This window comes from Sturnira hondurensis, unplaced genomic scaffold (genome assembly GCF_014824575.4).
Source record: "Sturnira hondurensis isolate 20B ecotype Veracruz unplaced genomic scaffold, ASM1482457v3 Scaffold0007222, whole genome shotgun sequence".
Lineage (NCBI taxonomy): Eukaryota > Metazoa > Chordata > Mammalia > Chiroptera > Phyllostomidae > Sturnira > Sturnira hondurensis.
In genome coordinates, this window is record NW_028079853.1 from 443353 (window position 1) to 456243 (window position 12891).

The window sequence follows — 12891 nt, forward strand, 5'->3', positions numbered from 1 at the left end:
CCTGGGAACTGGCCTGCAACTCAGGCATGTGCCCTGACTGGGAATCGAACCACGATCATGTGGTTCGCAGGCCCGTGCTCAATCCACTGAGCTACACCAGCCAGAGTATAGTTTTAATTTGAATATTTCACCTAAAATGTCACATGGTGTGCTTGAGTGTGACACTATGGGGGGAGGTGTTATTTGTGCTGGGCCCTGTGTTATATATGCATTTCAGGCGTACCACAGACTTTTCCAGCTATTTATATACCTTACAAAGTGATTGATGCAATGAAATTCATTACCTGTCACTGTTCCAATACCATCAAATACCTTCCCTGGGCTGCACACTGTGACACCCTTTGCACCCAATCCTCCTGCTCCTGTCCCCTCTGGGAGCCATCAGTGTATTTTCTGAGTCCGTGAGTCTGTTTCTTCTTTGCTTTGTGTGTTCATTTGTTCTGTTTTTTAGATTCCACATGCAAGCAAAATCGCTTGGTACTTGTCCTTCTCTGTCTGACACATGCTTCGCATAATATCCTCTAGGGCCGCCCATCACAAATGACAAGATTTTATTATTTTCTGTTGGCTGAGTAATGTTTTATTGTATATATATATATAATTTTCTGTTTACCTTTCAGTGCACACTTATGTTGTTTCCATATCTTGACTATTATAAATAACACTGTAGCCAAAGGCTTTTTAAAATCTGGGCTGGTGGTTTTTTAGCAATACCTATACTTCAAAATGACTTCCAGTTCATTCCATGAGATGAACTTCTCTCTGTGTTCTTTTGGAAACATAGAGAATTTCTTTTCTTTTAAAAAAGTTTTTATTTGTTTACTTTTAGAAAGAAAGGAAGGTAGGGTGAAAGAAAGGGAGAGAAACACCAATGTGCAAGAGATATATTATTAACCAGTCGCGTCTCACATGCACCCAACTGGTGACCTTTTGGTTTGCAGGCCAGCACTCAATCCATTGAGCCACACCAGCAGAGGCAAGAATTTCTTTTAAAGTGAAAGAAATTGTGTGGGTTCTCCCATGTGATAGTAATTATAGGTTTTTTTCCATTGAAAAATTATATAATGACCAAAAACTATTATGAATTTTTAATGTTTTTAAAATTAGCATACACGACAGCATTTTAGCCTCACCATAGCATGTACAGACATCTGACTGATTGTAGCAGTGAACACACATTGAGCCTGCTATGTTCTCTTCTAACTACAGATGTACTGGCGTTCGTCATTAGGAATTCCTCCCGCCACCTCTGCAAAAGCGCCGTCCCCACTACCACCACATAGGCAGTGCCAGTGTAAACCATGCCTCAGTGCCCCTGCTTTACCAAATTTGGCGTCACCTTAGTGATTTTAGGGAGTTGTTTTGAAGAGTCATTTATTGAGTCAGATCAAATTTTGAGTCTGACCGAACACATTTATTTTATTTTAGAACATTCAGAAACATACCTGCTATAGGCCCCTTCCAAAAACTGCCTTGTAAAACCTGAACTTAAACAGTGGGTAAACAGGAAAATGTATAGATGATAGTTTTCTAAAGAGAGGTATTCATTAGAAGGGTGGTATTGATTAGAAGCCAATTTCAGTTTCTTGAAACTGAAAAAGCTCAGTAATGAGCACTCTTGTCTTGTTTCAGGTACACACTTTTCATTGTTCTGTACCCAATGGGGGTGTCAGGAGAGCTGCTCACGATATACGCGGCTCTGCCTTTCGTCAGACAGGCGGGCCTGTACTCCATCAGCCTACCGAACAAGTACAACTTCTCCTTTGACTATTACGCATTCCTGATTCTGATAATGATCTCCTACATTCCGAGTAAGTAAACTGTTGTACGTAGGTTTATGTTTTAAAAGTAGGCTCTACAATAGCTAGAGGTAAAAGCCTTTGGTTGTTTTTACACCACATCCAGGTAAATATAAACGTAGTTTATTAGGAATTGTCTCTGGTAGTCATTGTAGAAAGATGAATCGTTCTCAGTATAGCTGCCAAAATGCAGCCCTTCTCAGTGTGTGTGGGTTTGAAACAGTGAATACCAGGGTAGGTAACTGTCTATTGGGGAAAAGCACTGAGTGGAAAACCAAAAACAGCTATTAAAGCCTCACCTTGACTTTTTCTGTTTCTCAAAAACTGCTTATTAATGGCATTGGAAAAACATTGTAAAGAGATTTTTTTGCATCTTTACTGTATCAAAATGGACAGTTATTTCATTTTTAAGGAATCAATAGTTAACTGGAAACAAATAACAAAATAAAATAGATTAATTCATTTTTTTTCTATACCTCCTCTTTTCTGGTTTAGAAGCAAGCACTCACACCATCTGAACGGAACACAGTGTTCCCTTCAGGGTGGCGTCCAGTGTTCAGAGGTCCTGCTGCAGGGCCGCGCTGCGTAATCCACGTGCCTGTCTGCCCACTTGATGACAGACCGAAAAATGTGTGCCTGAGGTTTCTGTGAGATGAGTCCTGTTTGCTGAGGCCTTTTCTTGAATTCTGATGTTCATTTGAAATCCTGTGGTTGGCTTTCACATCTCCAAAAGGCCCTTCTTCTACCCAAGAACATGTGTTTCTTTCTTCTCCTTTAGCTATTCCCCTAGCCATTATGGCTCTGAATGCCATTTTAGCCTATAAGGTGCCACATTCTCCTCTACACCTCAGGTAAAACTCCGATAAGAGGGTTGGGCTTTCCTTCCGCCTACAGCATGGACCTTATGAATCTTCCTAACAATCAGGAGCAACATGAGTGTGTCCTTCTGTGGGAAACTGTATTGCATGCATTGTGAAAAAACCCTACTTCCATCCCTAGCTGGTGAGGCTCAGTGGATTGAAAGCGGGCCTGTGAACCAAAAGATTGCCAGTTTGATTCCCAGTCAGGACACATGCCTGGGTTGTGGGCCAGGTCCCTATTTGGGGGCGTGTGAGAGGCAGCCACTCAGTGTTTCTCTCTCACATCAATGTTTCCCTCCCTTTCTTTCTCCCTTCTGTCCTTTCTCTCTAAAAAAGAAAATCTTTTTTAAAAAGAGTACTAAACTAAGTTGAGAAAATAGAGATAAAAAGTATAATCCATGAGTAGTTTAAAAAAACCCCACTATATCCAGATTTCATGTGAATGTTTATCTCGGACTCAACTCTGCTTCGTGATTCATTTCCCACTCTGTATTAGTTACCAGGCCCTCCTCTCTGGTGCTGAGACCATGGGGGCTAAAGGTCATCTCTCAAATGTAAAATGTAGTTGATTGCCAAACAGATAAATATGGAAGAGTCTAAAAATTTAAGTAACAAAAATTAACTTAACAGTTTTCTTACCTTTCTAATACTGTTCCATGAGTTTCATCTTCAAGTCTCTAGAGCAACAATTCTTAGCTGCAGTCTTGCCACACTGGAATAACACATTATCCTAGTCAGGGGGCACCACAAGATTTATTTTAATTCAACATAAGTTCTTGATTACATAGAAGATGGGTGCCATTTTGAGTGACTGGGAAAGGGTCAAGGAGGGTTTCATGAAATCCAACCACTGTCAGCCCTCAGGTTTCTGTCACGCCGCCACGGTGACAGAAACCTGAGGGCTGACGCAGGATCTCCAGTCTGTCTCAGAAGGCAGGTCTCTGTCCCCAGACGGCTCTCTGGGCGACCGAGGCTGTGTGCGCCTCCCAGTCTCTTCCTCTGCCCGCCGACCTCGTGACACCGAGGAGGGGCCTGGTCAGGCACGGACGGATTCCTGAAGGAAAACAAGCCTCATTCTCTGAGGGTTTCCTTCTCGGCTTTAAAAGAGCCAGAAGAAAAAATATAGACCTCCCAGCCTACTGTCTTTTAGAGAGTTAAGCAGATTTCTCAAAAAGTTTGCTTTCTATACCTCAGTTCCTTCCCCCTTCCTTTTTTAGCCAACTTTTGTTAAGAGAATTTGGCCTGGTTAAAGTTTATAGTCTTTCTCCTTTTTAAGGCAGCTTAACTTTTGTAGACAATGAAAAAAGGTTGACTTCAAATAAAGATTAGAAGATTTTCTTCAAATCTCTGACTTTCGACCCAGCTCAAGATGGCAGCCCAGACGCCAGCTCCTGCCATACACGTCGTCATACCTGCTGGCACTCACTTTGCTTCTGGCCTGGGCCAGTTGCCCTGGATGTGTTCAGTGGTTTAGGTGGTAATATCGAGGGCAGTTTGTACAGTTCATTCCCAGCCAACTGTACATTTGCATGTTTCCAAAACTTTGTATTTATTACAAAAAATGCAGGATTAGGAGAGGTTGCTATTGACATGTCTTCTTTATCAAGTTTGATTTTCTTTTTACAACTTAAGTTTCTTTTAATCTTATTAAATGGGAAGTCTGGCCAGAAGGTATCCAGCCATGTGATATGAAAAATAGAGACATTTATTGAAGGTAGAAGATAGAAGAAACATTGTACAAAGCACATTGAAACCTCAGTTCCTTTCAGAGTAGGGACCTTGGGACCTCACACAGTTCTCCCAGTTACCATCAGCTGCCCCATCTTGTTTTCCTGCATCTCATCAATGGTCTGAAATCTCTTCCCTTTCAAAGGTGATTTTAGTTTTGGGAAAAGCCAGAAGTTGTAGGGCACCAAATCTAGGCTGAATCGGGGCTGAGTCACCTGAGAGATTTGATGTTTTGCCAGAAAACCCTGCACGAGACATGATGTGTGAGCTGGTGAGTTGTTGTGATGAAGCTGCCAGTCACCAGGGGCCCACAGCTGCAGCCTCTGAATCATCGGAATAGTGACAGAGGAATGTTCAGGCTTAACACAAAATTGGATGCAGATTCTTTGCTCTACTTGCTCAGTCATTTTGAATGCGAGGGCCACACGGTACACATGCTCATTCAACGGCGTCTACTGCCCCCACTGACTAGTACAGTGAAGTTGTCATTGTTCACACATGCACATTCCAGTCCACTCTCCTTGGCTGCCAGGTTACATCAACGTCACACAGACCATTCTCCTTATATTAACAATGGCTGGGCTTTTTCCAGACAGACCTCATATGTGTGTGTGTGTGTACATCTATTTGTATATATAGCAACACCTGACCTATTTGCAGTGATGGCCTGAAGCCCAAATTGTGGCCCATGAGCCCTGGCCCCAGGAATATTCTCGGGTTGGGATGCTTGGCGTCCTTTGCAAGATGTTCCTCCCCTCCATGTTGCCATGTGCAGTATCTGCAGGACTTGTAGGTGTCCGAGTCTTACTTACAGTTTCCCTCCCACATTGGTGAAACTCAGATATAGAGTGGGGATGGGAAAAAAGGCTGAGAAACAATGGTATTGGGTGAGGGCTCCAGGAAGCCTGGCACTCCAGGTTGTCAGTAAGCATAGCCACACCGGTTTTAGAGAAACTGAGAGTGAAACTTACTCCAGGCAGAGCGTTTCCAGCTGCTCTCATCTTGCAGGAAGGTGGGCACAGCAGCCCCCACAAGCCCCCACACCCACCCAGCACACCAGGACGCACACTCACTGCATGGCAGCCGTCTCCGTTCGGTGGGTCCTGAACTGGCAGAGCAGAAGATAGGATTCTGAATAGCCTGTTGTCAGGCTGAGACCTTCTTAGGGTTAGTCTTCGTTAGAGCCCCATGTAGGTAAAAATGGTAGCCACAAATCCAGAATTGTTTCCGCCATTATAGTTGGGTTCAGCCTGAACATGTGGGTAATTCAACTGGAGACAGTGTCATCCAAGTTCTGGTCATCAAGAAGTCACTGCTAGAGCTATAAAGAACCTTGAGCCAAAGTCTCCCCATTTCCCTACCACCCCCTCCCCACCACACACACACACACACACTTTTTCTTAGTCACTAAGAAACCTCTGGAAGATGTTAAAGAATGAAAGGGCCACATTTGCCCTCTGGTTCTAACATCCGACTCCTCTGGCAGCCAGTAGGCCCTCGCCCACAGGGCCAAAGGTGATGGTGTGCTCGGCCATCTTGCTCTCACTGTACCACAGGCCTAATGAATGGCTGCCTCGCCCCGTCCCCCCTCCCGCCCTCCAACCTTGCTGTGAGGCTGCAGGGGCCTGTTAGGGGTGTTGTAATCGAATGCAGCTAGAGGAAAAGCCCGGAGCTTGCTTTGCCACAACGCTTCCCTTTACTAAAACACATCTATGGAAATGTGACTGGCCCCACATCTTTAAATGATTACAATTAGCATTCCTTATGGTTTAATTATATCTTTACTTCCAGTCTTTAGATTATAGAGCTTGTCAAATTTTCTAGCTCTCAAACCAAAATAGTTCTCTCACTGTTGAATTTTGTGCACAAGCTGGGCCTTTTCTGTGAATGACTTTCTGCCTGCAGATAGTGAGTGGAGCGGTTGGCAGCCCTGCTCGCCACCAGAGCCTCCTCTGCAGTTTATCAGGTCTGTGCACAAACCCACTGGTGTCTTGGAATACTCTGGGAGCATTGTCTGAAATGTTGCCAACTTGGAAGCCATTAAAAAACGAAGAAACTGTCAGAGAGAGTTGGCAGTGGTGAAAATTACCTCTCCCAAAATGTAGGTTATTGTCTAAAAAACAGAGATTGGACCTGTTGACAAGGGGAGGATAGGAAGGATGGTGCTCGCCCAAGGCCATCTCACTGGAGTTTTTTACATGGTCATCGAGCCCCCGGTTTACAGTAACTTGGTGATGACCAGATAGCTTAAACTGGCATTGCCCAGGAGGATGGAGCACTTGGATGGAGTAACGCTTAGTTGTGGAGGACCGCCTTGTACTGCAGGTTTCAGGGTCCCGCCCCGGGTGCTGAGTGCCAGTCACCTGCCCCTCGGGAGCTGCCCCTGCCATTTCCTAGTACTCCCTAGGGAGGCCGTACCATCCAGTTCATTTGAGAACCATTATCCAACGAAATGCCTGTTGATTCTAGAGAGAAGGGAAGGGAGGGAGAGAGAGGAAGAGAAACCCTGATGAGTTACCTCTTATACAAGCCCCGACTGGGATCGGACCTGCAACCCAGGCATGTGCCCTGACCAAGAATTGAATGGTGGACAGGACAAAGTTCCAACCCACTGAGCCACACTGGCCAGGACTGAGGACTATTACTTTTAAAAATAATCTACAGCCCTGGCTGGTGTGACTCAGAGTGGATTGAGCACTGGCCTGCAAACTGAAAGGTCGCCAGTTCAATCCCCAGTCAGGAGGTGTGCCTGTGGGCCAGGTCCCCAGTGGGGGGCGTGCGAGAGGCAACCACACATTGATGTTTCTCTCCCTCCCTTGCCCTCTCTCTCTCTAATATATATATAGGAAAAGAAATCTATAAATTACCAAGGATAGAATCTTCAGTTCCTGAGATATTGGCTATTTGGGTTGGGTTTTTTTTTTAAAGATTTTACTTACTTATTTTTAGAGAGAGGGGAAGGGAAGGAGACAGAGAGGGAAACAAACATCAGTTGGTTGCCTCCTACACGTTCCCAACCCAGGACCTGGCCACAATCCAGTCATGTGCCCTTACTGGGAATCGAACTGGTGACCTTTCGGTTCGCAGATCGACACTCAGTCCACAGAGCCACACCAGTCACTGGCTCTTTTAATGACTTTTTCTACATTCAAACTTGGCTTAGTGGTGTTCAGATCAAATATATTAGCACTCCTTCCCACTCAAAGAACAACCTTTTTTGGGAGCCCAAAGGCTGGTCCTAAACCATCAGTGATTTGCCATGAAACCCCAGACAGGTTGCCTACACGTTCTAGGACTTGAATTCCTCCTCTGAAACAAGGATAATAACTCCATCACTAGACTTCTTCACCTGCTTGTTGTGAAATCAGAGAGTGAGTGTAAAGATAATAAGAGTGTGAAGAATGTTATGTGGTGGCTCTGTGGCATCTTGACTGGCAGTGATACCTGCCAGTCTGTGAGAGGCAACACCAGGCTAATGCAGGAGAAGGTGGGTCTCTGTGTTTTCCTCTCCCTGCCCCAGGCCCACCTGGCACCTTCCTCGGTTGCTGGATGGTAAAGCATCAGAGAGCTGTAGAGGACTTCAAGTCCCTGTGCTTTAAACAGAACATACAGTTTAAATGATCTCCTTAACTGATTCTTTCCTCTTCTTTTCTCTTTCAGTTTTTCCCCAGTTATATTTCCACATGATACACCAGAGAAGAAAGGTCCTTTCTCATACTGAAGAACACAAGAAATTTGAATAGTTCCTGTTTCCTGAACCCCTCCAAAAACAAACTTTTCAATGACAAAAATGCTGCAGACTTTTTGAGTTCCCAATATGTTTCATAGAAAATAAGAACTATTTTTAAAATACTAAACAAAACAAAACAAAACCCAAAATCCAGTGTCACACAGACCTGGGATTTTATAAAATTTAAAAAAAAAAAGCTCTTCCATAAAGCACCCTGGCCAGTCCACTAGGCATGCTTTTTCATCAGGGGGTTCCCGACGCTTCCTGTGGCCCTAGAAAGGGTCCAGCATTTCTGTCCCCCTGCCCCTGTCACGCGTCTGGTTAGTAAAGGCCTGGAACTACACGGACGGAGAGCAGCAGTCTGAGTGCGGCGGCCCTGCCGACGCCCGGCTTGCGGCGGCGTTTCCTTCCAGTCCGTGGGGTGTGTAGCGTTGCTCCCTTCCAAAGTGCTTGACTGCATGCTGGAAAGTGTATTTTTGAAGCAGCAAACCTTGTTCTCTGGAATGCTCTGAGGTTATGGCTAGGACCTTTCCCCTCATATCTAGTGAGTGAAATACACAGTTTTGTGTTTGCGAAGCTTTGGGGTAATGCCCATAATCAGAAAACAACCAGGACCCCTTTGTGTGTTTTCAGTGGAGACATTACTGCCTGCCACTAAGAAACATGCCTGAATGTAGTATGTGTACGATGTAGAGAACCTACCTTATCTGGGGCTCAGCCTCACTCCTATTTTCACAGTATGACAGTTCTCAGAAAGGGCAAGTTTCATTGCTAGTAAGTGACAGGTACCTTTCACAGCCCCATTCTCAGAACCCCTCTGAGGAATGCATTTGCCAGTCACTTCTCATGTATGGGCCTAAAGCCCATCTAGGCACAGGAATAGAGAAGCTGTTATTGAAACGCATGGAAGGTGTTAATTTAGAAATGTAGTCCAGAAGAACATTCAGGAATAGGTTTTTACACCCTTATCGTTTTACTTTTTAATTTTCATGAAACTCTTCTGTTTAGAAATTTTCCCTAATCGTGGCCATCTCTCATTCCCACCGTCTCACACATCCCGAGGCAGTGAAATGCCTGGCTGGGCAGTCCTGAGCCACAGCAGTGCCGTCCCACGTGCTGGGCAGCTGAGAAATGCTTTGGTCAGATGGACATTGTCTGATTAACATCGTGTCTTCATACCAAGCAGTTGCTCAGCTGTGCATTTACGACTCTTCGAGGAGAGGTTGGTGAAAATGTGAGGCCCAAGTTTAAATGTGCATTAGATTTTAAACACAGGATATTCTTTGTAGAGCCATTTTTTCCCTTTTTTTCTTTTAATATGGTTGATCTTTAAAACTTTAGAAGTCTAGTTTATAGAGTAGTTATTTAAAATATAATTGCTAATATCAGGAGTATGAAATAATGGGAAACTTAGTTTTCTAATTCCTTATTTTCATAGAGGTTTAAACATCAGTATCAAAATGAGAGAAAGCGTACACTGAAGTGTAGTTGGTGCGGGCAAACTCGTAATCAGTTATTTTAGAAACTGAACCTTAAACTTCTGCTTCTTAATGTCAGCGCTCACCTTGGGTGTGTTGAGATCAGAATCTATTCTCGTACTTGTTAAAATACGTGGAAAAGATTATATTTCATGGTTTTCCTCTTTTCGTTTTCCCAAATGTATTTCTACTGTAAAATAGAATCAGTTTGGGTTGTATTACACTTATTATTAATTTGGGTAAGATTTTTTTTAATTGTTTTTGGAATAGTTAGTAGAGGGTGGGGTAAAAACTGCAGGTCTTTCAAGCTCGCCAGATTGGTTTGGGTCAGGCCTCTCTGTTACGGTTTGTCACTGTTTATGGAAACAGCCGGTTGCGGATGGTGGTGTTGCATCCGACTGAGCTTCAGCAACGAGAGCACAGCCAACAACTCCTTCCTCAAAATTTTTGTACATCAAACATCTAAAATGCTTATGGCAGAAGAAGTAAGATATACCACCGTGTCCTTCAGTCACCTTTCTCAGTAACTGGTCTCTTTAGCTCCAACATAAATTAATTCTTCCTTTGAAGTGGTGGTATCCTTTTATGAAGCGAGACCATCTGACCCCACCAAATGTCCCTTCTGATTATAAAGTATGAATGAAGAAGGTGGAATTGGTTATTTTGTCAGACTGCGTGTTCATTTCAGGGCACAAAGGCATCGTCTGCCTGGATGCACCCCCAGGGGATGATGTTTCAGAGCCCCCCCTTTGGGAACCACCCTCTGGCAGAGAATTCTGTGAGGTGTGCAGCAGAGCTTTGCAGACACAGCTGCCGATTTGCATGCTGCTGTGTTCTGTTTGCTAAGGTTGGGGATTCTCTTTCAACACAAGCTGCAAAGGCACAGTTATCAAAGGCATAACGGAGGGTTAGTCAGTCGTGGAGTGAAGAACCGTCCTCCCAGACAGGCTTTCTCTGAAGTGAATGAACTCCCTGCAGAAGACGCAGCGTTAGAGCGGCCGGGCGAGGTGCTGCCCTCATTTCCACTTGCGCTTTTGGTTGTTCCTTTGTAACAAAAGGTTGGCATTTGTGTGATACAACCTGTGAATTATTTTCAATTCTGAGTTTCAGATAAAACATCAAAATCAGTACATACTGCTCCTTGGAAATTTAGGTAAAAATTTATACGACCGTATATACAGTCATTTTTGTATTTTTTTCTATGTTGTGAAAACCAAAATTGTAATTTTATAGGTCTTTGATTCACTAAAATTCTATAATTTAAATGGGTTTTTTGTATATTTAGAAATAAGGCATTCAACGACTATGCTTAACTTTCTATGCATGCATTTGGAAGCTGTTTTTACCTGATAATGTTAACAGTAACAAGTTGTATTCATAAAATACTGATCTGTGTTGCATTTCAAAATAAACTGGTGTGTGCTCTGCCTGGATCTGAAATACTGACCAGTTGAGTCTTAGTGATTTTTTTCACATCAGACTGGCCTGAAAGTGGCCTTGTAGGACTATGGAAGAATTTCAGTTCTCGTATAGATTCCAGCTCTTTCTTTGGCAGCGTTAAAATGTGTTTCTGCTACCCATAATGGTTCTGCACGTACAGGAAAAGCAGACAGATTATATTAAAGGTTTCCAAAAAGTCACTCTTCCTGCCAGTCTTCAGAAGGACAAGAGGGATTCCTCATGTAATGAGCAGGAAATCTAAGAAATGCATCAGTAAAAGATCGAGGACCCTTGTCTTACAGTGTTTTTTTTCTTTTTAATCTAACTGTTTGAACATAAGTTGAAAGGGGAAATACTGTTGCCCAGCCATGTTCATCATATGTTCAGCTCCCTGGTCAAGGAGTTAAGAACCTCCTCCCCCAAATGCTCCCAGATGCAGCTTCGAGCACCCCGAGGCTGTGGTGAGGACGCCACAGGAAACTCTCAGTCCAGCCGCTTGGGACCTGCTGGTTCTGGACCCCAAAATTCTTCACCTCACCATGAAAGTGCTGCTGTCCCTGGGTGCTGGACACTTTCTCATCATCTCTTTGGTTGGTTTTTGTTATTTGCCTGCAGCAGCGAGGGGCCCCCACATGAGTCTACCAGGTCTTCTTCCCAGTCACGGTCACTGGTGTCCACGAGTGTGATCTGGATCCCAAAGGGGAACGTTTTCTTTCTAAATGCCATCTAATCACGGCTTAGATGTTACCAGCACAGTGGTTAGAGTTATAACTGCCTCTCCCACACAGAGTCTAATCTGTTTGAGAGGCAGGCTTTTTATCTATGAAACGAAAAATAAAATTATTGCAACTGAAAATGATGGCCAGCTGGTCAAGTTAATAGTAGAGGCAAACCAGAAAATGCCACTTTTACAAGCTGAGGGTGGCAACAGACACCAGGGCTTTCTAATTTGTCATTGTCATGTTTGGCGGCAATTACGTGCACTATGTTAACATGAGCCCAGCCTGAGGACCCACTGTCCGTGTAATTGAGAGACTCGCTGTTCACACAGCATTCCCAAAATACCACTGTGCTGTTCTGTTGCCTTTAACAAGAAGGAAGACTAGCTTTGCAAGTTCTCGTTATTTTTTTTAAATCCCAGCCTTACAAGTAGACCGGCTCATTGTCATAGAGTTTAGTGGTGAAGAAGCTGTTCTAAGCAACTATTACCAAAGATAGCCGTACCTATTAACATTCCACTGCCTGCTGCTGAGAACTAGAGTTAGAAGAGAACTGTGCAGGGGGTTTTGATGACTTTCTCTTAGCCCTGTGAGGTACTTAATCTTCTTTTCTTCAAATTTAGAGATAGACCCCTCAGGGGTAGGTCTCATTACCAAAAATAATGTTTTCCCCCAAACGGCAATTCACTCTAAAAGTCTCATTTGATGCAGAAAAACAAAACATGTGAGAGGCTGTGTACATAAAGTACCCGTTTCATAAATCTCTTTAATATTTGGACATTGTATTCTGGTCACTAATTCCAGCACATAGACATTACCAGGGCAGCTCTCTTGCAAGCTGTCTTTGACCTTGGTGAGTGCAATCCAAATACCTTTCCAGATGCTGTCCTTGGTTAAAGCCCAAACGCCATTTGTGCCTCCCATGTTGTAGCCCAGCTGCCCGCTGGGGGGCAGCACCTCACTAGTGATCTGGGGCCCTGGGAGTAAAAGGAGTGTGGGAAACAGCTTCGGCCAAAAATACGGATAGGAAAGGGGCGGAAAGACACACTAAGGAAAATTAGTTATGGGTCTCTATTGCCCATATAAAGTAAAGGCAGTCAGCTCTCAGCATGTGCTGGAGGGGTGCAGGAAATAACA

The 12891-nt window shown here is 44.0% G+C and overlaps 1 protein-coding gene across 1 annotated transcript in view; it reads left to right on the forward strand.

The window, feature by feature from the left end:
• The window catches only part of HACD2 (3-hydroxyacyl-CoA dehydratase 2), a 97242-nt gene extending 86201 nt beyond the window's left edge, over positions 1-11041 (forward strand). The window contains exons 6-7 of the mRNA XM_037051464.1: positions 1633-1811; positions 8048-11041. Of these exons, the coding sequence (XP_036907359.1) occupies positions 1633-1811; positions 8048-8130 (262 nt within the window). The 3' untranslated portion in view covers positions 8131-11041. The remainder of the gene's footprint in view (positions 1-1632; positions 1812-8047) is intronic.
• Positions 11042-12891: the final 1850 nt, after the last annotated feature.